General features: G+C 41.3%; 1 protein-coding gene across 1 annotated transcript in view; it reads right to left on the bottom strand.

Moving 5' to 3' along the window:
- The window catches only part of LOC126483921 (heparin sulfate O-sulfotransferase), a 78,211-nt gene extending 54,163 nt beyond the window's left edge, over nt 1-24,048 (bottom strand). Inside the window, exons 1-3 of the mRNA XM_050107197.1 lie at nt 23,638-24,048; nt 23,330-23,559; nt 13,805-13,890 (exon numbers count right to left, since the gene is read on the bottom strand). Of these exons, the coding sequence (XP_049963154.1) occupies nt 13,805-13,890; nt 23,330-23,559; nt 23,638-23,767 (446 nt within the window). The 5' untranslated portion in view covers nt 23,768-24,048. The remainder of the gene's footprint in view (nt 1-13,804; nt 13,891-23,329; nt 23,560-23,637) is intronic.
- Nucleotides 24,049-27,115: the final 3,067 nt, after the last annotated feature.

The raw sequence follows: 27,115 nt of genomic DNA, 5'->3' as shown, positions 1-27,115 counted from the left end.
CCTCACATGCCAGTGATAAAAAAAATGTCTATCACAAAATTTCGTCTGGCAGGTACATACCGAAGAAAAAGGACGTTAAAGAGTGGCAATCTGGCAACACTGTAACCACATGTATGGTAACTACCTCTGTCAGCTGGTGCAGTGGATAGAGTTTTGGTTTAGCGTGCAGGAGGTCGATGGTTCAATCCTGGGTTGAGGCATATGTATTTTATTTGGTAAATTTAATCCAGGTGGTACGGTATCTGGCATCTTAATCACCAACAGCAATTGCAGCGGGTCCTCTAGAAAACATTTGCACTTACATACTACAATCGTAAATATGGAAGTTTGGTCAGCTTTGAAAGAAGCCCTTTCCACATTGTGGCCATGAATTTATTCGCACCACTTCATATACTACCTGTAAGACCCATTTTCTTTGTACCCTCTTCCAATGGTCCCATAGATTAGTACCAACTATTATTCTTGCCTCATTCAGGTCCATTAAATTTCGTTAGGGCCTTACATTGCCAGTACGACTAGCAATGTGGTTTGCAAATAATATCCAAACACAGTTACTATTTGTATGTGTTATCACCATGGTCCCACTAATTATGCCTTTCAACATTGAGTCTGGTAACCGCATGCTGTTTAGTATGTACCTCAATGCATTATTATTATTATTATTCTACCAATGGGACTGTGGAAACATCACATTTATTACCGTTAGGGACATAGGGTAATTTGAAAGCAAACAATGTGCATTAGGTGGAACAGTGTGCAGGACTGTATGCGCTGTTCACCAGACAGGGACTAGTTGCAAGTGGAGTAATGCGCCCATGACAGACTCCAATGTACATGCATACACGTATAGAGCTTTCGCATTGTAAACCTCTAAGACAGTGTGGCAGATGTATGGCATACACAAACAATGAATATGTGGATATGCTTCTGGTCCTTGGTGCATCTGATAACCGGGCTGGCGTTTCTGCTTGTGAAAATGCTGCTAGGTATTCTCATCGACACCATCCAGATAAAAATGTAGTTCGTTGTCTGGAGCTGCACCTTCAGGATCAGGTTCTCTCCTTCCACCATGGTGTGACAGGAGTCCTCCACTGACTCACTGTGCTCCAGTTACTGGAACTCATACACCAAGAACCTGAGCAAAGTACATGCAGCATAGCAAGGCAATTGCGTGTGTCACAATGCACGGTTGTTTATGTGCTGCACGAGCATGGGCTGCACCCCTATCATTATGCTTCCTTGCAACACCTGCATCCTGCAGATCGCCATCAGCAGAAGCATTCTGTGAATGGTTCCAAAAACAACAGAAAGCCAATGATGACTTCGTAAACACTGTAATGTGGTCAGATGAAGCAGCATTCACTCCTGAGGGTGTCTTCAATGCCCACCAATGGTGTGAGGTTAACCCGCATGTCACCTGCGATGTGGATATCAAGTTTGCTTTGGTATCAACATCTGGGCCGGAATATCGGGTGACAGGTGTTTGAGCCCCTACATGTTGCCTGACCAGTTGACTCCACGAAGGTATCATGCAATCCTCTCAAACTTTCCACCTGATGTATTGGAAGATGTTCAACAACACGTTCAGCAGAGCATATGGTTCCAACATGATGGTGCACCGCCACACTCTGGAATTAATGTACGACCGTATTTGGACAGAAAATTTCCAGGTAAATGGCTCGAACGTGGAGGTCCAGTTGCATCGCCACCGCATTCATCTGACCTAAATCCCCTGGATTTCTTCCTGTTGGGACATCTGAGGGAGCATGTATACTCTACTCCACCGATGAATGTGGAAGAATTGGTGGCGCATGTTCATGCTGCTCTCGTTACTGTGGACACAGCTTTGCTGCAAAGGATCCAGAGCTGTATGATCCAGTGGATTGCACAATGTCTGGATGTGCTGGAAGGTCACTTTTAGCATCTGTTGTTCTGAGGACTATGAATTCTGTCATGAAGGTCATGCGGTCATTAATACGGACATTATTATCATCACTGGCTGCTAATGTGCAACATCTGAGTGCTCATATTACATGTAGTATAAATGACAAGTAGATGTTGTATTATTGTATTGTACTTTCATCTTTAGCATCTTGAAATTAATATTGTTTTTGTAGTTATTGTCCTAAGACAGGTCATTTGTTTCAACTGTCTATTTCTAATTTGACTAACCACGTATTTGTTACGTTCACCATTACAAAATGTTGTAAATTTAGGATACATCTGACCTAAAAAATGGTATATATTACAGTACGAAACATCAGAACAAAATTAGCAAATAAAAAAATAAAAAAAATAAAAAAATAAAAAATGCGCCCCAACCCAGGATCGAACCCTTGACCTTCTGCATGCTAACCCAAAACTCTATCCACTGCACCAACTGTATAACACAACTAATATGTGGTGGCAGATGTACTTAGCATACATGTGGTTACAGTGGTGCCAGATTGCCACTCTTTAATGCCCCTTTTCTGCCGGATGTACTCGCTAGACAAAATTTTGTGAGATATGGTTGGTTCGTTTAAAAGAGGGGCAAAGGTACCAAACTGCTACGTCAACGGTCCCTTGTTCTGAATGAAACAATGCCACAAGGGTGAGAATAAAACAAGTGAGACTGACAACACAAAACGGAGAGAAATGAAAAACCACAAGAACGATGGAAGGGCAACAAACATTTAAATGGACAAAAGGGGAGAAGAAAACCACACAAATGCAAGAAACAGGTAGAAGAGACTAAAACGACAAAACAGATTATCATGGCTGGCTGATCATGAGAATAAAAATGAGAAGCCAGCCACTCTGCAACACATTTAAAAAAAAATGGCTCTGAGCACTATGGGACTTAACTTCTGAGGTCATCAGTCCCCTAGAACTTAGAACTACTTACACCTAACTAACCTAAGGACATCACACACATCCAAGCCCAAGGCAGGATTCGAACCTGCAACTGTAGCGGTCGCGCAGTTCCAGACTGTAGCGCCTAGAACCGCTCGGCCACATCGGCCGGCCAACACATTAAAACATCCACCCTAAAAGCACTAGGGTGGAGGACACGGAGAGACGAATGACATGCGCTAAAACTGAGATCAAATGATAAAACACACCCTCATGCATCAAGTGTAAAACTAAATCAGCCAATGAAGCGTTGTCAGATAAAATTAGCGGCAACGAGTCCGGTAACCAAAGATTTCATCGCACGCCAGTCAAAGTGCGACAGCGCACCAGACTATGGGCCACCGTCAACCAGGTGCCGCATCGACACTGAGGCGGGTCTTCACGACACAGGAGGTAGCCGTGGGTCACCTAAGCATGGCCAATGCAGAGCCGGCAGAGAACCACAGAGTCCCTGCGAGAGGCCCACATGGAGGACTGCCACAAATTCGTAGTCTCCTTAATGGCACGCAGTTTGTTGTTCATACTGAGATTATGCCGTTCTGCCTCCCAAAGCAGAAGAACCTGGCAGCGTAAAAACCAATGCAGGTCAGTTATTGGAATGCCAATCTCCATAAGCCGTTTCTGTGTAGTCTATTTGGCCAGCCTGTCAGCAAGTTCGTTGCCTGGGATTCCGACGTGTCCTGGAGTCCACACAAACACCGCTGAACAACTGGACCATTCCAGGGCATAGATGGACTCCTGGATTATCACTACCAAAGGATAATGAGAGTAGCACTGGTCGATAGCTTGCAGGCTGCTCAAGGAGTCAGTACACAGAAGAAATGGCTGCCCAGGGCATGAATGGATGGGCTCAAGAGCACAAGATATAGCCATCAGCTCTGTAGTGAAAACACTGCAGCCATTGGGCAAGGAAAGCTGTTTAATATGTCCTCCATGGGCATATGCAAAGTCAACACGACCATCAGCCATTGAGCCGTTGGTGTAAACCACTTCATGGCCTCGGTAAATGGCGAAAATCAAGAGGAAGTGACAGCGGAGAACTGCAGGGTGAATTGAGTCCTTTGGGCCTTGTGAAAGAACCTGGCAAAGCCACAGCCTAGGCATACACCAAGGAAGTGTACGCAAACAGACCTTGAGTATAGGTGGTAAAGGTAAGGACTCCACTTCAGACAGAAGAGACTGGATACGAACTGCAATTGTAAGCCCTGACCTGGGCCGCCGATGCAGGATATGAACTGCCTTGGGTGGGAAAACAAGACGGTAATTTGGATGCGCAGGAGAACTGCAAACAAGTACAAAATAACTGGCAAGCAGTTGCGTACGCCTGACCTGCAATGGAGGGACTCCAGCCTCTGCCAGGAAACTGGTCACCGGACCCGTCGCTAGCTGAATGCCACAGTGGTGCTCTGGGTAGAGTAAACGCAATGCTGAGGGTGCCACTGAACCATAAACCAGACTCCCATAGTCAAGGTGGGATTGAACAAGGGCTCTGTACAGCTGCAGCAGCGTCGAGCAATCCGTACGTCAATTGGTGTTGCTCAGGCAGTGGAGGGCATTGAGGTGCTGCCAGCATGTCCGCTTAAGGTGTCGAAAACCAGTCCTAAAAATCAATATATCTCCACTACTTTGAGGGGATCGACAGAAAGGTAAAGTTCTGGTTCCAGATGAACGGTACGGTACCGACAGAAGTGCGTAACACATGACTTTTCGGCAGAAAACTGGAAGCCATGACTGCACCTTGTGGATGGCTCCCTGTACGTGCCGCTCAGCAACACCAGTACTGGTGGAGCAGTACGAAATGCAGAAGTCGTCTGCATACAGAGAAGGTGAGACGGACGGCCCTACAGCTCCTGCTAGACCATTAATGGCCACTAAAAATAGAGAGACACTCAATACAGAGCCCTGCGGGACCCCATTCTCCTGGATATGGGAGGAAATATGGGAGGCACCAACTTGGATACGGAAAGTACAAAGTGACAGGAAATTCTGGATAAAAATCAGGAGCGGCCTCAGGGACCCCACTCATATAATGTGGCAAGGATATGATGTCGCCAGGTGGTGTCATACACTTTTTGTAAATCAAAAAAGATGGCAACAAGGTGTTGGTGTCTGGGAAAGGCTGTTTGGATGGCAGACTCGAGGGACACCAGATTATCAGTGGTAGAGCGAACCTGGCGGGAACTGCCCTGGCACGGAGCTAGTAAGCCACATAAGTCCAGGACCCAAAACAAACACCGACACACCATATGTTCCAGCAGCTTACAGAGAACATTGGTGAGGCTGATGGGCTAATTGCTATCTACATGAAGTAGGTTTCTGCCTGTTTAAGCACTGGTATGATGGTGCTCTCCCGCCAGTGTGATGGAAAGATGCCATTGCACCAGATCTGGCTGAAGATCACGAGATGTCCCTTGTAGTCGGACCAGAGGTGTTTAATCATATGACTGTGGATCTGATCTGGCCCAGAAGCTGTGTCGGGGCAATGTGCAAGGGCACTGAGGAGCTCCCACTCTGTGAATGGGGCGTTATAGGGTTCACTGTGGTGTGTAGTGAATGAGAGGGCTTTCCCTTCTCTCTGCCATTTGAGAGTGCGAAAGGCTGGGGAGTAATTCTCTGCTGCAGATGTGCGAGCATAGTGCTCGGCAATCGCGTTTGCGTCGGTAGGTAACACACCATTTATGTTAACACTGGGAACCCCTGTGGGTCTGGTACCCAAAAACTCATTTGATCTTTGCCCAGACTTGGGAAGGTGACGTATGGCACCTCATGGTCGAGACTTATCTCTCCCAACACTCCTATTTCTGTCTTTTGATAAGCTGGCGAACGCAGGCAAGGACCCGTTAAAGGCTATGAGGTGCTCCAGGGAAGGGTGCGGCTTATGCCACTGTAGAGCTCACCGGCGTTCTGTAATTGCCTCAGCGACTTTCGACAACCACCAAGGCACTGTCTTTTGCCAGGGGCACCCTAAAGAACGAAGGATTGTGTTTACCACCACAGAAACGATCGTTGTAGTTACCTGCTCAATCACCACATTGATGTTATCATGTGGGGGAAATTCAAGGTGACAGCAGAAGTGAAAGTGTCCCAGTCTGCCTTGTTTAAAGTCCATCTGGGCAGGTGGCCGGGGCCTGATGCCGAGGGCAGTGACAGGTTGTCATGTTCTCTCCAGTGGATAGATGGGAGAAGGCCAGGACTGCAAACCAAGAGATCAATGGCCGAATATGTGCCATGTGCCACACTGAAATGTGTGGGGTCACCTGTATTTAAGAGGCAGAGGTCGAGTTGTGACAGTAAATTTTCGACATCTCTGCCTCGGCCAGTAAGCACGGGGCCACCCCACAAGGGGTTATGAGCGTTAAAATCTCCCAAAAGTAGGAAAGGTTTAGGGAGTTGATAAATCAGAGCAGCCAATGTGTTCAGGGGTACTGCACCATCTGGAGGAAGATATACATTGCAGACAGTTATTTCCTGCGCCGTCGTTATCCTGACAGACACAGCTTCAAGAGGGGTTTGAAGGGGTACAGCTTCACTGCATACTGAGTTCAGGACACACACACAAACTCCACCTGACACTTTATTACAGTCACTATGGTTCTTGTAATATCCACTATAGCTGCGGAAGGGCAATGCAGAAAGCAGATGTCAAGCTTAAGAGTTGCTGTAATCAGCCAGGTGGTGGAAAAAACCACCGCAACTCCACTGGAGGATGACGCTATCGTGAGGCTGGGAAGTCGACAGACTTGACATGTAGCGCTGGAAGTGCAGCAGGAAGACATGTGCCCGAATTTCTGGCACATAAAGCGCCGCGTAGAGGGAGGGACGTATGGTTTAATGTCACAGTGGTAAACCATCACCTTGACCTTTTCAGGCAAAGAATCACCCTCAAAGGCCAAGATGAAAGCACTGGTAGCAACCCTGTTGTCTTTGGGTCCCCTGTAAACGCACTAGGTGAAATGAACACCCCGCCATTCTAAATTGGCGTGGAGCTCGTGGTCAGACTGCAAGAGATCATGATGGAAAATGATCCCCTGGACCATGTTGAGGCTTTTATGGGGGGTGACAGAAACAGGAATATCACCCAGCTTGTCACAGGTGAGTAACACTCGGGACTGGGCTGGGGATGCTGTCTGAATCAAGACTGCACTGTTTTGCTCTTGGACAGCATTGTCACTTCTACAAACTTATCTTCAAGGTGTTCAATGAAAAACTGAGACTTCATAGGTAGAAAGGAGTCCCCACCAGTTCTGCTACAGACTAAAAACCGAGGTGAATATGGCGCTCTACATTCTGTAGCCCTACATTCCTCCCATGATGTAGCGAGGGAGGGAAACGATTTAGGGTCATACCTGTTGACATTGTATTCAATCTTGCCCTTCTTAGATACTGCCGGTGCCATACGATCACCAGCATGAGACAACTTAGTCCGCTTCATTGTGGGTCATCTGCCCTGATGCCACCCACTTGATCAGGGGCTCTCCCCACGGGCGCCACTCAGCCACAGCAAAGGCCAACTGGCATGATTGCCATTGCTGGGAGTCCTGATGCCCCAGGACGACAGGCATCTACTCCTTGGCATACATGGGGAGTTTACAGCTCAGGCATCAGCAGTGTGATCTCTGTGTTGTCAGGGGGCTACCACCAAATGGGTACATGATGGCACCATCACAACGGACTGGCTACCATGCTGGATATTGGGTGCAGAGAAATCCAATATTGTCATTGGGTCGAAAGAGGGCAGGAGACAATGGAAGACGATGACATATCCTGGAAAGTGTCCTCGCCCTAATAGTTGAATTCTAGGTGGAAATGTAAAGAAATGACAAGAGATTCAGGAGATCGAATCTAAGGGCACTAATGATAACTTTTCCACCACGTACGGCGTCCTTCCCCATATGGCATGCACTTCTGTAGAATTTTGAAAGTGGCAGGTCAAATCATAGAATGGGACCTGAACTCATAGGGCCGAAAAGTGTGAGGCTCCTTTTAGTTGCCTCTTACGACAGGCAAGAATACCTTGGGCCTATTCTAACCCCGGACCCACAGGGGGTTTTGTGAGAGATTTTTTTTTATCGCCTGCATGTGGGGAGTTGTGCTGCAAAGCCTGAGTGCACGAATTTCACTTCACCCTGTACCTCCATCCATAATCCCACCTACCCTTCTTTGCTTAGTACTGGCTTGTCACCCGAGGTCTGAATGTTCATAGGCGCATCTCCTTTCTTGAAAGTTATTTTTAAATTTTCCTGGACCTTTGCCACCTACCTTTACCATAGTTGTGTGCATATACAGTCTTCAGTTCCTTGTCTGGCCATTCCTGCTTTGCCATTCTGCACTTCCTGTCAATCACGTTTTTACACATTTTCCCTTTTACCTGCTTCATTTGCTGCATTTTTATATTTCCTTTCATCAGTTGGATTTAGTCTTGTGTATCGTACAACAATATCTGCTGGGCCTTGTTTTTTGCCTGTTTGATCCTGTGTTACCTTCGCTATTCCATCTCTCAAACTAGCCATTCTTATTCTGCTGTATTCCTTTCCCCAGTTTTAATCACCCATAGCCCAATGCTCCATTACAATTGTCCAACAACCTCTGGTTCTTTCAACCTAGCTGAATCCCATCTCCCTAATATCCAACCTTTCTGCAATATCTTCAGTCTTAATTAGCAGTTCATAATCAATAACTTATGGTCACAGTCAACATCTGGAACTGGAAATGTTTTGCAGTCTAAAATCTGATTTTGATATCTGTCTTACTTTTGATATCTTTGTCTTACTGCTGTATAATATATTCGAAACCCGCCATTCTCTCCAAGTTTCTTCCTTGTATACAATCTTTTTCATGATTCTTAATCCAATGATTAAATTGTGCTCCATCCAATATTCTACCAGGGTACTTTCCCTTTCATTTCTTTCCCCCAGTTCATGTTATCCTACTGTTTTTCCAATCCATTCCTTTTTGTACTTTCAAATTCCAGTCCTCCAATACAGTTAAATTATTATCTCCCTTAATTACCTGAATAATTTCTTTTGTGATAGATTCCTACTTACTGTGTGGAAGAGCTGATTAATATCCAACAATCTACTTTTCAATGTGCCTATTTGCAACTCCATGCATCCTATATGTTGCAAGTATTGTTATATTTATTCCATTCTGTATTTTTCATTGACTGAATTTCTTTTATCACAGCATGTATTCTTTCAATCTCTTCATTAGCTTTGAAACTAGTAGACATATAAATTTGTATACTGTCATAGGTGTTGGTTTTGCATCTATCTTGGATGCAATAATGCACTTACTATTTTGTTCATAGTAGCCTACCCACATTTCTACTTCTTTCATATTCCTACTTTGTTATTTATTATTAGACCTACTGCTGCATTATTCTAATTTTATTTTGTGTTAGTGACCCTGTACTCACCTGATCATAATTCTGTTCTTCCTGTTGCCACACTTCCATAACTTCCACTATATCTAACTTCAACTTATCCCCTTCTCTTTTAAAATTCACTAACCAGGCTTCCCGACTACGGGATCCAACATTCCACACACACCCATGGGACACCAGTTTTGTTTTTCATGATGGAAACACCCTCCTGCGAGTAGTCGCCACACGGACACCTGAATGGTGGCTAATTTACCTCATGAATATTTTACTAAAAAAGCTGCCATTATAAATAAGCCACACAGTAGAGCTGCATGTCCTTGGGAAATGTGATGGTTGTAGCTTCCCCTTGTTTTCAAAAGTTTGCTTACCAACACAGTGACGTCAAGCTGATTAATGTTACAATGTTAGATCAGTTAATCATCTGGACTGTGCTCCTCCAACTGCTGGAAAGGCTGCTGCCCTTCTTCAGGAACAATATATTGGCCTAGCTATTTGCACTGTCGAGGAATGCAAGTCACTCTGCTACATCAAGCTCAATGGTTCATGGGGGGGAGCAGTGGGGGCGGGACTGAAGTATGTATCTAAAGTCAGTGATAGAATGCTCATGTCTCAAGAGCCCATGTAAATTAACTGGACCCATGGTGAATTAACACTAACTCATGTGGATTAAATTTGACCATATTCAGTGATTTTGCATATTTTACTTCAACTTGAATTATATGGCTTGATGGCCCAATGGTGAAGTGTCAGACTACGGATCTAGACGTCTTGGGTTTCCTCCCCAGTCAGCCCTCGGATTTTAATCTGTCACTTATCATTATTTTACCATGGCAATATTTTTAATATGAAAACTGGTGAGTTGCAACATGATGCAGGGCCCATGTTCAACTGTAGGTCCATCAATAACTGACTGGATAAGGCAACAACATACCACCTTCAATAGGACCATGCCTATAAAGCACTGTGCTTTCCAAACAAGCCTTCAGGTTAATGACAGCTTTACCTTAATTTTTTTACAAAATTCAGTCAAAGCTGAATATGAAAACCTGAATTTTAAAATGCTGTTTTCTTATAATCATTAATTTTACTAAATCATAATAGTGTCAAATTATCACAAGGAGTATGTTTCTGCTTTATTATTACAAAAATTATTATTATCATTTGTTGTAACTATCAAAATTGCAGAAAATTTGTTGCACTCAACCTTCTGCCACCTGTGAGGTTACACTGCTCATCCAGAAGGTTCTCAGAATGATTTTTCCAGTGTATACCAGTACAATCTCCAAGTAATTGAAAGTACTATGTCCTGGCTGGCTTGACAATTTTCTCTGTAAATGTGGAATCTGCTATACAAACTATAGGATGGTTCTTGTTGCCACTGTGCATTGCACACTTCACTATTAAACAATGAAGAAATGTGTAGCAATTATGTGGGAAACTCACATTAGAAACATGTGAAATCATGAAGAGTGTATACTGGGATGACTGTGTCTGAGCAGTCCACAGAAATTAGCAAGGGCTCGGAGTTACTGGATGATGTCCCAAGGACTGAAGATCTTTTCACAAGGAAGCTTGTGCAATATGTACAGGATTTTCTCCAGGATAAACTATGTTTGACAATTTGAATGACAGCAGAGTAGTCACATATTAAGAAAACTGTTGTTCACACAAATCAAACTGGATGATCTGGGGAAGCAACAGTGAGTGCAATATTTGTAGCAAAGTTTCTCACCTAAGAGCAGAAGTCGCGAATTGCAACAAAACATGGGCAAGAGCTGCTAAATGAAAGGTCAAAACAATGTTTATTATGCTCTTCAGCTGCTAGAGCATGACTCACCAAGAATTTGTGCCTGTAGGGCAGATTTTAATGGCAAATGGTAAACAAAACCGAAATAGAACACCTAAAAAAGAATCGGATTAATTTCTATCTTCACTTAAGCAAGGTATGGTTTCTAAATGTGGTAACAGGAACCCTTGGTGGAATACACATAATGAAAGTAGTAAATGTAACAAGTTGCTGTATGGTTAAGGCATTGATGCTTACACAAAAAAGGTGAAAATGCTGCTAAGAACTCACATGCACACACGCACCTGCAGAGCAATAAAGTGTCCTGGCTGACTACACTGTGTAGTCATTTCAGCTTGATGAGATGGGGGAGGGGGCTGTAGCATATTGACTGAGAAAGGGGAGAAGGGAAGCTGGCAGTGGGAGGAAGGGGTGAAGGAAAGGGTAGCTGAAGACTGGGAGAGAGAGGCAGCAAGTGCATGCGATAGGAATGTGGTGCCAATGAGCTTGATTTGGTGCAGGCAGGGGGGGGGTTACATGTAGAGCAGAATGACATCCACAAATGAAATGGGAGAGGTAAATAGACCAGAACAAGAGAGACTGCAGAGGGGAAAGTGTGAATGTAAAATGAGTGTTGTGGGGGTCATGGGGACTGTTGGAGGGGTGGTGGGATGGGGGCACGGATGGAGGGTAGTGGAGACAAGACAGGAAGATTTGAGGGATTAAAGGATTAGCTGTAAGGGCAATTCCCACCTGCATAGCTCATAGACACTGGTGTGTGTGGTAGAGGAGGATGGGGTGGGAAGTGGTGGGAGGACTGTTAAAATGCTGGACTCAAATTCAGGAGGAAGATGGTTCAAATCCTGTTCAGGATAACCGGATTTAGGTTTCCCATGATTTCTCTAAATTGCTAAGGGTGCCCTGACTGTTCTTTTGGGGATACAGGTAGCAGTACATAAGTAATAAATTAAAATGTTTTGCCTAATGCTAATGTCTAAATAGAAGAATAACAAAAATTTAGTAAGTGATTAACTTTCTTCCTTTCACTATTTTGTGGAAATTGTCAGCAAGAAAAAGTTTCTAAAAGGTTTGAAATTAAGGTTTGTTGGAAGTTGTTACATACTCTTATTCTCAAACACTGGAAGAATATAGTCTGGGTAATCTGCATGCAGCAAGTTAGACTGTATCAACACATATAAACAGTTTTTAACTTTAATCTTGTCTAACTGGGTTAAATCTTTAACATAAGGTTATACTTCTTAATGAAGAGATCACAACAGAATTTTAAATTTGGTCAATAATTATATGAAATACTGAAAATAAATTTTTGTTGCTCCTTGAAGCTGTAGATAGAAACCTTCAACTCTGGCCACTTGATCGATTTAGCTTAAGAGTATTTGTTTGTGCACAGCTGGGACAGTTCAAAGAAGGCCGAATGCCATGGCACTACAAATTAGTGCAGCAGTGTAACTGACTACATAATTTCATGACAGGAGCAAATGGGTATGGGGGACTGACAGTTAGGTGCAAGAGATGTTGCCGCCAAAGCAGGAATTTCAATGGGAACTGTGCACACCATCCTACAAGAAAAACTGAAAATGGAAGATGCATGAAGTATCTTCAAAATGGGGCTCTGATAAACAAACACAAGTCAGAACAGTTGGTAATTAATCAGGCGATGTTGACATGTGATGGCATGGACTACCCTTTCCGCTTATCAACTGTCACAAAGGATGAGACATGCATATTGCCTTTGAACTCTGAGACAAGAGGTAGTAGACACAATGTAAAAACCCAGTGACTCACCTACCACCAAAGAAATTTTAAGTTACTGCTAGTGCAGAGCAACTGACGGGCACTCCTGACAGACATTTCTTCATATAAATCACTTTAGAATACTGAGTCAGCTCCCATGATCTCTTTTTTTTTCCAATGATAATTTTTTTTCCATAGTATCCAGTTTTCTAGTTGGAACACACAATAACATCAGTGAATTTCCAATGGGAAAAACAGATCAAAAGAGGTATTTGCAGGTGTTATGAAATCTTGTTGTCAACATTGTGAAGATGTGTTTTTGTGTACAGAGAACTATCCACAAAAAGTGGACAAGTTTAAACTAATTGGTATAGATAGTTTCTGGAGGAAAAATTTATGGGACCAAATAACTTGAAGGTATATCACACAACACATTTTAGGAAGGAAGGTTAAACTTCCAACAGGGGCATTAGAAATCAGCTCTTGATTCATTTGGAGAAGGTGGGTGGATGGAAGTGAGTATGGGTTCTGACAGCCATCTGAAGTAACTTACGAAAGAAATAGACAAGCCTGGGAGGAATATGAAACCAACTCCTATTCAATGATAGTCAAGTATAACAGCCAGTATGCCATCTCACTTGTTAGGGAATTTTCACTGTGTAATTACTGATACTGTATGCAGTTTCTCTTCTGCTATATACAATGATAGGGCATTCACAAACTGTACACAGTATTTGGTCACAGAAGCCAGACAAGTAATTAACAGTGCAAAACAGAGATTAGATATACAGAAAGAAAGTGAGAATTTCTACAGAATGCAAATCTGATACCAACAAATACTTACACCCCCAAAAAACTGAAGATATTATGCATTCAACTATACACATAAAATAAAAAGTACCTGATGTGAGAAACAACAAAGATTTTTCAGTACACATAGCAATATGTAATAATTATGTAAGACAATAGCACATAAAACTAATTACCTTCCAAAATCTAAAAAGGCCATGTGACCATGATAAAATGCTGGCTTTATACTATTCCAGTATGAAATATTTTGTACAAACTGCAACTGTAAAAGAAGAAGAAAAATGTGTAAATATAAACAGGAATTGTCCACAAAGTGGCATACAAGCTGTAGGATAGAAACAGATATAATTACATTCTACGGTCTATTTATTTAGTTCTCTCTCTCTCTTTTCCCTAGATAAATAACTTATTTTCTCACAAAAAGTAAACATGTTCAATTTCTTTGTATTGTAGTTATTATGATGGAAAGTGTACAAAAGTTTTTTCAAATGAAGTTCTCTCAGGATTTGTTCCAATGTATTTATGGAAACTGGTAGCTCCAAATGTTCGGTACATTACAAATGTCTTAATAATATTCCAAAATTATTTCTGCTACAACTAATAAAACACACAGACAATTCATAATAGTCTATATGCATAAATAGTCACAGATTGATGTACCATTCACACAACATAAGACATTTGGATTTTTACTTAAGAACTGAGTTGCATTTTAGTAAGTAATATTCACAATTGTCTTTATATTCATTTATGGATGTGTGTAGTCTTCAACCTGCTCCAGTCCTGTAAAAACAGAAAGTCAGACACATGTTCATAGGACTTTTTCAATTTATTTTCAGATGTTGAATCACCTCACATATAATGTGACATTTCTCCTGAATCATCCAGTATATGAGGCTGAGATTTAAATCACAGAAGACTAGGTATGAGAGATAATAATCATAAGTTAAATAAAATGTTTATGTACGTAGCTTTCAGATCCTATTAGAACATGATGAATTTTACTACAACTATCTTAACTGAAAACACGAGGGTTGAAACTTAAGTAGTGGCAACTATTTATTCACAATCGATACAAAAAGAGTTACATGTTTCCACCTGTTACTGTCCTTCAAGGTAATAACCAGTGTTGTGTAGAACCCATTGCCAGTGATGTGGAAGGTGTAGTATACCATTAGGAGATCCTGTTTTGTTGATGGTGCAAATGGACCGATCTACTGACTGTCAAATCTCTGGAACAGTTCTGAAGTCATGCGGAACCCACCATGATGCAATTTTTTGATGCCCAGGCGTTCCTACAGGATGCGAAGCACAGTCGTATGCACTAATCCAGTTTCATGGGCAAGCTCATGAATTGTATGGTGTCGATCACTGTCCACTAACGCGGCAACAGCTTCTTCAAAGATGCTAGGATGGCCTGCCCGATGCATGTCTGCCATAGTTTGCCGACCTTCGTTGAAGGCTCTTACCCAATGTGCCACTGTTCTGCATGGCAATGCCAGTTCCCCGCATGCCTCTTGAAGACCTTGATGACACTGTCATGCTGTACGACCTCTGGTACATTCAATCTTGATCCATCTCCATTGTTTCTGTTTCAAAAACATAGTGACACTGTTACATTTGACTACTCGCTCACAAGAGACCGTGTTTCCCTCGATTGTGCACATGCCAGTGACGTGGGGCAGGTGAGTCCATTTGCTTGGAGGTAAGGTAGGTATGTCAACAATGTATGCTATCAGCAACAATAGTAGATTCCATTGCGTAGTATCTCCACAGCAGTGTTGCCACTATTTAAGTTACAATGTACGTACTTTTCATGTATAATTTACATGTTTTCTGGAAATAATTATTTATATAAAGATTTATGCACCTAATAATTAATCATGAAAGTTGCAAATTTTGACAATATAAAAATTACCAGCATCCTGTCCTTGTATAACTGTCGATTGAATTATCAATGATAAAATAAGAAAAATTAAAACAGAAATTTTTGTTTACATGAAAACTAAAGCATCATAATATTAATTTCACTGTAAAGTGGTTTTTGACTCATTTACATTAACAATTGTAGTTACTAATTTTCATTTTTCAAGATCGATGTTGCTAAATGGATTGTCATAAAAAAAATAAAACTATATTATCAGAAAAATAATGTTTTGGTAATCAAATATATGCAAAATTATCTTTAGATGTGAATTATATAATTTAAGTATAAAAAGTAACTCAAGTCAGGTCGAAGTTTAAGATTAATTACAATGCTGAACTAAAATTTCTTATTCACACACACTTTCTCATGATATTATTAGGTGTCTCACCCACCTGCGTGCAATTTTCCACATTTTCCCCTGATAGGGGTAAATTATATTTGTTGTATAACATTTTTCATCTCAAATTCCACTAATTTGCTTCCCAAATTGGATTAGTTCAATTTGGATGATCATGGACTTTTCGCTAACAAAGACTTATCATTTTTCATAACAAGTTAAATTTATGAAGTGTTCATTCTCTCATAACATCATTCACTGAAAACTATCTGTCTGTGTAATATTGCCCTTGATCCCACTATTAACTGATGTTTATTTTTAATTATTATTCTGCAAATTTGATTTTAAATACTAAGTGACACTTCTTTTGAGAGAGATATTTGTTATCAAATGCTGAGTTATATGGTACTCCATATGAATGACAGCTTTCTGACTCTTTCCATATTTTGAGTGATGAAGTCTATAAGCATGTGACATAGAGAATAAATTACTTCCCCTTTTTAGTATGCATTTGCTAATCATCTGAGTTACATTCTTCTCTGTAGTGACTCATAGACTGAGGGAGTATACACTACTTTTGACGACCTGACTATCAGACGGGGATGTCAAGCTCGGTAGCACCGTTGGAGCTATTAGAGAGAAGTACACTATTTGCTGCTCCGTAATGTGTTTAAGCCTTTCTCTCCTTTTCATTTCACACTCATCACTAACAACATAAATACAAACTACACTATACAGACAGAATCGCCCACAAGGTGCAGATACACATGTGATATCGAATATTAGGTCAGATGAAGGCAAAGACATGTCCCATCTCTGCTAAGACCTTGCCTCGGGCAGCAACACGGCATTCCTCACAGATTGAGTATGTAACTAGCTTTGACGTTTTTTGCTGCATCTGGAATAATATTCCAAAGAAATTACTGGAAAGCATGTCATGGATGGTGAGTATTCATGAAAGATGAAGAAGCATGATGGGAGTGCTCTTGTCCTCTATATATGTAAACGACCTGACGGATAGGTGGGCATCAATGTGTCACTGTTTGCTGATGAGATCGTAGTTTATGGGAAGTATTGTCACTGAGTATCTATAGGCATATTTAGGCAGAATTTATACTTGGTGTGGCAATTTCTTTTAAATGTAGAAAAATGTAAGTTAATGCAGACAAATACGAAAAACAATCATGTAAAGTTCAGATACAGTATTAGTAGGGTGCTGCTCCACACAATCAAGTTGATTAAATATTTAGACAAAAATGATGCAAGATGGTGAAGGGGAGGCAACTGGCAAACTTTGGTTTATTACGAGAATTCTAGGAAGGTGCAGCTCATCTAAAAAGGAGACAGCATATAGGGAGCATAGTGGGACCTGTTCTTGAGTACTGTTCAACTGTTTGTGGAGGGCAAATTAAATGAAGATGTCAAAGCAATTCAGACACACGCTGCTAGATTTATTACCAGTAGATCAGAGCAACATGAGTTATTATAGAAATGTGCCATGAACTCAAATGGGAGTCACTGGAAAGAAGACAATATTCTTCTCACAAAATACTGTTGAGAAAATTGAGAGAATTTGTGGCTGACTGCACAATGATCTTACGACCTTTCCACATTTGTTGACAGGATCGAAAAGACAAGGCAAGAGAAATTTGGGTTCATATGGAGGCATCCAGTCAGTCAGTTTTCTCTCGCTCCATCTACAAGTGGAACAGGAAAGGGAATGACTAGTAGTGGTACAAGGTCCTTACAGCAGGCACAGTATGGTGGTTTGCACAGTGGGCCTATGCATTATTCTTATATTGCAGAGAGTTCAGACACTGATATGCAGACATAATAATCACACCCCCTGCAGGAACTTTTTCAACACATTCAGGATATTTACAGTAGTGTATATATTCACTGATGATGTTCTTAACATGTAACAGAAATCTTTTTCAAATCAATGATGTACCATGTTTCAAGAAGATTGACACAATTGAAAAAGGGAACAGCGAAGACCAAATGGAGAGTTCAGAGGGTAAAGTTCTCTTTAAAGTTCTGTTTTAAAAAATACTGCAACAACATTTATTAAGATATAAAAATAAAATGTTCGTTAATCGTGGAACCTACACTAGGAAAAAATCAGTGTGTCAATATAATCCCAATTCAGGAAGTTATTACTAATTTAGTGTTCTGAGAGGGCTGCTTCTTAGAGCACTGAGTCAGATGCACTGACAGTTTAGAACTGTTCGTTCTGCTTTGTGAGGTTATATAAGCAACCCCAGTGCTGCCTCAGGGATTCATTTACTCATTGGTTTTTGTCAGCTGTGTGTGTCACCATCAGTGAATAAGTCAGTGCCAAGTTTCGCGATGGATTGTGTTGTGCTGTTAACTGCAACTGTGAAAGTGAGCCTCAAATGACTATGTACAGACATCTTTTGAAAGATTGTCAGAAACATTAAGATCACATGTTATCAGAACTGGTAGAATTTGAACTTTTGTGTGAACTGCAAGTAGTTAAATGGCTCATCTGTGTCAGCCTGGCAGTTCATGTATGCCACCCATATTCTAAATCTGCTTGGTGAGTGGAATATTATTACCTTCCACTTCTACATGAACTTAAATGTCTTTTGAATTATTCAAACAATAAGTCACAGAAAGTGATTTTATTGTTAATGGAGTATTGAGGAGATTTGGATCCTGAACTGTGCCAGCTGCTAGGAAATTATTAATATTTATCTGATCTATGAGAAAGTTATGCATGTGAAATTAAAGATTTTGAATATATATACAAATACTATAAACAGTGAACTTTTAATTTTTTTACAATCTTTTCCTCACTGCCCCAAAGTAGTGAGTAGGAATTCGTTCTTCGGCTACAGTGAGCTGAGATATGGACAAGTGGACTGCAAACTGGGAATGACACACTTAGAGCTATTTCTGATTGTTCATTTCAGCAATTAACAGGCCCTTGTCATGTGAATAAACAAACACCTCTTTAAGAAAAAGTGTAATAAAACCTACCATCCCACAGATTCACAAAATTGCATGACCAGCTTGATTCACCCACCCAGCACATCCTAAACCAGTCCTGACACAGGCTTATCCTATTCTATCACAGGCAAGGTCACCAGTTCAATGGCTGATCCACAATGCATGCCATCTGTATCCTTCCCTCCAACATCAGCTTTCCTGAACTATGAAGATGGGAATTACAGGAATTAGCCTTGCAACATGTCCTTCACTACCATAATCCTCCTGGCCTCTATCTCCACTGTCCCTACACTGTCTACCTGACAGCTTCCCCTCCCTCTGTCCTGTCACCTCCTCCTCATCCACACCTCCACATCAATTTCATTGTGTGCTATACCTCACTGGCCTCTCTACCTGTGTGCCACATGCCTAGCCTGTGCACCTGTCACACTTACCTCCTGTATTCCACCCTGTGCACCTGCTGCCTCCCTCCAAGCCACCAGCTACCAATCCCCAACTCCTCCTCCTGATTTCCACCTCTTTTTCTCTTCACCCATCCCACCTGAAAGATTCCTTGCCCCCGGTATACATACGAAACCGCAATCCTGATAATTTTTCATTCTCCTCTGTGTGGACCTCTTGATGACTCAGCACATCTGCTTCTTGGTGAGTGGTCTCCTTTACTCCGAAATACACTCCTGGAAATGGAAAAAAGAACACATTGACACCGGTGTGTCAGACCCACCATACTTGCTCCGGACACTGCGAGAGGGCTGTACAAGCAATGATCACACGCACGGCACAGCGGACACACCAGGAACCGCGGTGTTGCCCGTCGAATGGCGCTAGCTGCGCAGCATTTGTGCACCGCCGCCGTCAGTGTCAGCCAGTTTGCCGTGGCACACGGAGCTCCATCGCAGTCTTTAACACTGGTAGCATGCCGCGACAGCGTGGACGTGAACCGTATGTGCAGTTGACGGACTTTGAGCGAGGGCGTATAGTGGGCATGCGGGAGGCCGGGTGGACGTACCGCCGAATTGCTCAACACGTGGGGCGTGAGGTCTCCACAGTACATCGATGTTGTCGCCAGTGGTCGGCAGAAGGTGCACGTGCCCGTCGACCTGGGGCCGGACCGCAGCGACGCACGGATGCACGCCAAGACCGTAGGATCCTACGCAGTGTCGTAGGGGACCGCACCGCCACTTCCCAGCAAATTAGGGACACTGTTGCTCCTGGGGTATCGGCGAGGACCATTCGCAACCATCTCCATGAAGCTGGGTTACGGTCCCGCACACCGTTAGGCCGTCTTCCGCTCACGCCCCAACATCGTGCAGCCCGCCTCCAGTGGTGTCGCGACAGGCGTGAATGGAGGGACGAATGGAGACGTGTCGTCTTCAGCGATGAGAGTCGCTTCTGCCTTGGTGCCAATGATGGTCGTATGCGTGTTTGGCGCCGTGCAGGTGAGCGCCACAATCAGGACTGCATACGACCGAGGCACACAGGGCCAACACCCGGCATCATGGTGTGGGGAGCGATCTCCTACACTGGCCGTACACCACTGGTGATCGTCGAGGGGACACTGAATAGTGCACGGTACATCCAAACCGTCATTCAACCCATCATTCTACCATTCCTAGACCGGCAAGGGAACTTGCTGTTCCAACAGGACAATGCACGTCCGCATGTATCCCGTGCCACCCAACGTGCTCTAGAAGGTGTAAGTCAACTACCCTGGCCAGCAAGATCTCCGGATCTGTCCTCCATTGAGCATGTTTGGGACTGGATGAAGCGTCGCCTCACGCGGTCTGCACGTCCAGCACGAACGCTGGTCCAACTGAGGCGCCAGGTGGAAATGGCATGGCAAGCCGTTCCACAGGACTACATCCAGCATCTCTACAATCGTCTCCATGGGAGAATAGCAGCCTGCATTGCTGCGAAAGGTGGATATACGCTGTACTAGTGCCGACATTGTGCATGCTCTGTTGCCTGTGTCTATGTGCCTGTGGTTCTGTCAGTGTGATCATGTGATGTATCTGACCCCAGGAATGTGTCAATAAAGTTTCCCCTTCCTGGGACAATGAATTCACGGTGTTCTTATTTCAATTTCCAGGAGTGTATTTACACCCAATGCTACACTTGTTCCATATGATGTTCTTGCTTTAAAATAGGTTCAAATACAAATTAACACACAATTCTCATTGTCCAAAATGTATCATTATTTGGCACACACATTCTCCATCACAACCTCAGACATTAAACTGTCTGTTATGCTACTCCTCCAGTTGGATCGCGCTTGAGAACTGGAGAGAACTTGGGAAGTGGATTGCGGTGTACTGCTGAGAAGCGGGGTGTTTTTCTGGCAACAATGGATAGCAATCATTGCTCAGCAATGATGCAAAAGGTGACTGTGGCATATTGTGGGTTTGAATATGGACAGTGCCCGGCCCAGGAAATGTGCCTAGCCCGTTGCTTATGAATTACTAGAGTGGCACTATAAAGTGACTGATACCAGCAGTCATTCACACAGTGCTGCTTTAATTGCCTTTGACTTTTTAAAATATGGGTTTGTGGTTTGATCCTTTCTGGTGCCAGTTAATTTTATTTTCACCCCACACTAATCTTAAAATTTAACAGACATTACTGAGAACCATCTATTTCAAGATTATTCAAGTTGAATTTATTAGGTGCAAAATAAGTTTTAAACTTCTGCATATCTAAATTGTCAAAGTTCTGTTTGAAAGATTTGTCTTGCAAATAAGTTTATCCAATGGTTAATGGTTCACCGAATGTGAATGGTCACAACCACACGCAGCCTTCCACTCACCATCCACACTAGTTGGACTGTTAAATACTGGTCATTATTTTGGTAATACTAAAGACTTGTTATACCACAGAACAGTATCTGCAGCACATTTACTCATGCAGTTTGCTGAGCACACATACAAAATCTTCCTGGTGGAAGCAGACAGCACAGGCATATAGCACGGGCATTCAATGCAAAACATGGTCCTGAGAGGACTAAAATTCAAGACATGATTCCCAAGCTGGTAATCACATTCCAAAATAATGGGGATCTCAACAACAGGCTGTGAGTGAAGAGCTAACAATTACCAATAGACGAACATCAACACCTGGAATGGGTTACAGTGAGAAAACTGGCCAATATGCCAAAAGGAAATGTTGCATCCACTGAATCATTAAAATGGAATGTTTGTAAGGTTCAAGTCTGAGACTGCATTTGGTGTCAGTATTGTGTCTTCAACTCCCCCCTCTCACTCTCTCTCTTATCTCTGCATAAATGAGAAAACTACTACTGCGCTTGTTAACACTAGTTTCTGTGAATAGAGGTGCAAACAAAGGTTTATTTTGATGAATTTACTGTTTCTATGTGAGTGATACATGGGAAACTGAAAAATCAATAGATTCCACTCTGAAAACCTTGAATTTTTACAAGCGATTTTTTAACAAGATATATGACACTTTCTTTTGTCAGTTGAGATTTTTCAGCATATCCATTACTCTTTTCCACAAGCCAAACAAGACTGTAAGTATTCACATCACCGTCCTTTGCTGTCTGCCCTCATTGTGGATTGTGTAAGTAATTTGGAGGCAATCTCTTTTTTTTTGTGACCTACAGTTCTCCAGTATTTTACTCATAAATATAACCTTGTTTATGCTTTATCTACAACTGAACCCATACAACCCTTGAAATTAATATGTCTATACATTGTTACTCCCAGATACTGGCACACAATATGTATAGACACTATGCATCAAAATGCTTGGTGGAGTCTTGTCCATTAGGTAATACGATTTTTCTTATCTTTTTTTGTGATGAAACTTGCATTACTCATTGGCAAAAAATGCATTAAATATGGCATGCACGTAAAAATTAGGCTTTGCTAAAGATTACTCTGTTACCATAATCTATAGTTGGAATTCACTCTTAAACAAAGTATCAGATTCCAACCTAGGCCAGACCTCAGGCTATGCTACAGATCTGTCTGTCACCATAACCAAATTTCAAGGAGACTCTAGTACCACATTCTAGCCATAGATAACTACAATTTTTGGGACAAATCTGAGACGGCAATTAATGTTGTCCACTAAATCTTTAATATATATGACAAACAGTGATCGGCCAATCACACTTCCCTAGAATTCAATGAAAATTACATCCACGTCTGTGGATGTCCGATCATCCGGAATAATGCTGCATTACGTTAATATTAAACTATCGGTACATGAGTGACACATGAGATATATCACGGCAGAGTGGTCAGAATGGCACCCAAAAGATTGGCAGTTACAAAGATGAGGAACATTTTATTATTCTACCTAACTCTATTAGTTGTGCAGACAAATTCCAAACATATCAACTAAGTGGATACCGTACAACATTCAGTACACACACTACTGCTTGCAGCTCATCAATTCAGTGAACTGATATTATCAACATTCATAAAAATGGGAAATAATGTTTACCTGATTTGCCAACGTCAGTACATGCATATTAGCTGTAATGTTAATATGAAGAACATGAAATCCATTTTGTTTACAAAGCTCGTATGCTACGCCAACAAAACTGGTTGATGCTGTTTTCGGCACACGGTTATAAATAATTACCATGTCCGTAAACATTGACTCTTCTGGTCTATTGTCGAAAATTCGATGATTCTCAACATTTCTTTGGTGAAGACTTGCTACAAGATATTCTGCAAAGATTAAGGTAATATGTAGTTATTACATCATAAAGAATTACCGTACGAAGCCCATAATTCCACTGTTCTTACCTAAATCCTTAGTACTCTCTCTTACTTGTAGAATCTGAGACTCAAAAAGAAGTACAAAAATGACAAAACTCAGCAAAGCGCCAAATAACAGCACTCTTCCGACAGTAACTCTCTGTATCATCCTTTGCATTGAACGTAAACGAAACGTATTTCATGTAAATGCCGCGATAATGTTCGTTCGCGTTCATTACGTGTCACAACATTTTCACTGTCGGTGAACGAGATAGTTACATTCAAACAGCTGTCTACGCATTTCTTTACTGAAGCTCTTGCTTTCCACATAAGATGCTGTCACGTATAATATTTCACAGACACTTCTCGATCCAAAACATGTATGCAGTACAAACACCACCACGTCTGTATCATATCAACACAATAGTAAACAGCTGATCAGAAACAAACAATCACAGAAGTTGCTATACCAGGCACTGAAAAAAACTAAGATCTTTGGACCTACACGGACAAGTTGCTTTCAACGTCGATTCACACTGAATCAATGGAACGAAAGGCGACATCACCGTAAAATGCGTTCACACAAGAAGGAATGTTGCTCACCCAAAAACTTATTGTCTGCGTGAAAATTATCGATTTTCTAAAGCCCAGAAATGTTATATTGTGTTTCCACACAGTTACGGAACTTGTGAAGTACAGACTGGAAAGAAACGCACAGCACCCCTGGTGGAAATGAAAAACACAGTGTATAGTCATAAGCTACTTTGAAAACTGTTTTCTTAAGAAATTGATCGGCGGAAGCAGATTAAACGCACCTTCATTACTGAGGGCATCAGAACACAGCAAACGGACAAGTAAAAACAGCTGAAGCACTGTTATTATCAGGAACAGAACCATCGCCATCAGCTGGTATAGCAGAGCCATCATCAGTGGCAGCAAAACGAGCATCGACTGAAGCAAAACCATTATCATGAGAAGCAGCAGCAACAACAGAAGAGGCAACATCATCATCCCAACCAACAGCAGAACCAACACTATCAGTGAAAATAGCAGGGCCACAATCGCCAGTGGCAGCAGCATCAGGCATCACCATTCCCAGAAACAGAGCCCTTATCATCAGAAGCACAAGCAACAAGGGAAGAAGTAACGGCAATAGCAGACGAAGAAACAGCAACGACAAAAGAAGAAGCAATAGGAGCCATTTACCTCCTTGACATGAAAGGAATTTAATCACCATGGCATCTGAAGGATTTTTTAGTAGAAGCTGGTATGAGGTAAAGACAGAGGTGAGAAATCTATGAAAAGTTGTGCTTAGAAGAATAAACAAAGTTGAAAAATTGCTTAGTGCTTTGGAATATAAATGTTTGAAGGCAGTTAGTAACAAAATTGCAATTTATCCTCAATGAAAGCAAAACTGTCAAAGCTGTCTGCCTAAATGAACACTGATCAGTGACTCTGTAAAAATATCTTAAATATATTACAATGTTTCAGTGTGGCAAGAAGCATGTGTAGGGGAGAGAGGCTGATGCATACTTGTGGATACCTGCTTAACATATTGAATAAAAACGGATTTTGATTACTGGTACTTAAATGAGCAATACTCTTTTGAAATCTGCTGTGTTGAAGTAAAAGAGATGAACAAAATAGTCATATCAGTTTAAGAATCCCTCGAGCTGCAATAAATATAAATTTCTAATCCAAACTCCAGTGTCTTCTAGATAAAGTTAACAAAGAAAGGATGAAAAATATAATAACAGCAGATGGTTTCAATATAAATGTGGTAAGTCATGACCATAGCTCAAAAAAGTTTATTGACTTAGTTCAGAACTCTGCTTTTAAACTAAATTTTTGTTAAATCACTAGAGAAAATGGCCATACAGCTGCCTGTATTCACAATATGTCAACAAACTGCATGTTTGACAGAGAAAACAATGTCTGTTTAGGCTTAGGAATTTCTGATTATTCTGCATTGTTTATTCAGCTGCTAGGAATAAATAATAATAACAAATAATTTTAAGGAAGGTTACATGAAAAGAAACTTTTGCAAAAATAACTTTAACCTGTTCCTTGAAAAGATAGCTGCCATAAGATGATACCTAGATAATAGTGTACCAAGTACTAAGAACTGTGATAGTTTTTAAGGAGTTTTCTAGCTGTACTCAGTGACTCATTCCCAGCCAAAAATGGCACCAAAATGTCAAAAGTAAACTGAACTGAATTCCTCCATGCTTCAAAATATTTAGTGAGAGAAAAAGAGAGCTACATAAAGAGCTGAAACACAATAAAACCCTGACCTTATTAAATATGTGAGACATTACAAAGTTATATTTAAAAGTATTGTTAAAACTGCCAAAAAAGTCAAAAGATAAGTTCATTTTAGGACATATGAATACATCTGAGGCACTATGACCCATTATTAAATCCAAATTAGCTAAAGTGTAAACAGAACTTACATTAAAGCAACACATTCCAAATGTTGTATTCACGATCTATGGAACAAGTATTAATGTATGTATGTATATATGTACAACAGTTAACTGCCAGGATATTTAAAAATGTAAACAATACAACAACACTATTGTGAACTCCATTTGAATATCTTAATGCTTCAATGAGTTTCTCATAAATGTAGTAAACTATAATGTTGAGGCAATCTCTTATGAAAACAGAATAAACTTTTTTGACCTGGATCAGAATAGGGACTCCCCACACTTCTTACAGATAGTAAAGATTCAACCGAGGGTGTGAAAAATTATAACTTGTTCTCGAAAAAAATGCTGTAAGGTAGGATCAAATATCACCAAAATAATTAAATTTTTCTGTGATAAAATAGCACACCCTCTGTCTTTAATTATCAATCAATCATTTAAGCGAGCCAACTTCCCTGACATACTTCAGCACACACAAAAGAGATCAACAGAGAATATGGGAAATTAGCATTGCATCTATAGTGTCTCACCTTATCCAAAATATCTGAAAATATAGCTTCAGTCAATGTAACACATGTTACCACAAAACATGAGGTTGTCCCCAAAAACAATATTGATTCTGAAAAAGAAAAAGTACTATGAACTTATTAATGAATTGTTGATCAAAAAGCAGCTCATGACTGGCCAAAATCTATGAAGTGGCAGATATCTTCTGAAACCTTACAAAAGCGTTCGATTCTGTGAATCACTCCTGCTGCTTCATAAAATAAACAGATATGGCATTGGGCAAACTGTTCTGCAGTGACTGGTATTTTATCTGACAAGCATGAAGCAAGGGGTACTGATAACATTTAACACCATAAACTATGCATCTTTGTGGAATACAGTTTCACAAGGAGTTCCCCATGGATCAATATTAGAGCCAATCTTGTTCCTCTTTTACGCAAATTATTTACCTCTCAATATCAGTGTCCAACCAATCATGTTTTCTGATGATAGTTCGGGACTTATTGCAAAACGAAAAATAAGAAAAATTCTTTGTAGTGTCATAAACATACTGAACAACCCAGATGCATAGTTTCAACAAAATTGTTCTA

This window comes from Schistocerca serialis, chromosome 6 (genome assembly GCF_023864345.2).
Source record: "Schistocerca serialis cubense isolate TAMUIC-IGC-003099 chromosome 6, iqSchSeri2.2, whole genome shotgun sequence".
NCBI classification, from domain to species: domain Eukaryota; kingdom Metazoa; phylum Arthropoda; class Insecta; order Orthoptera; family Acrididae; genus Schistocerca; species Schistocerca serialis.
Note: the sequence above shows the minus strand (reverse complement) of the source record. Positions and strands in the feature narration are given on the sequence as shown.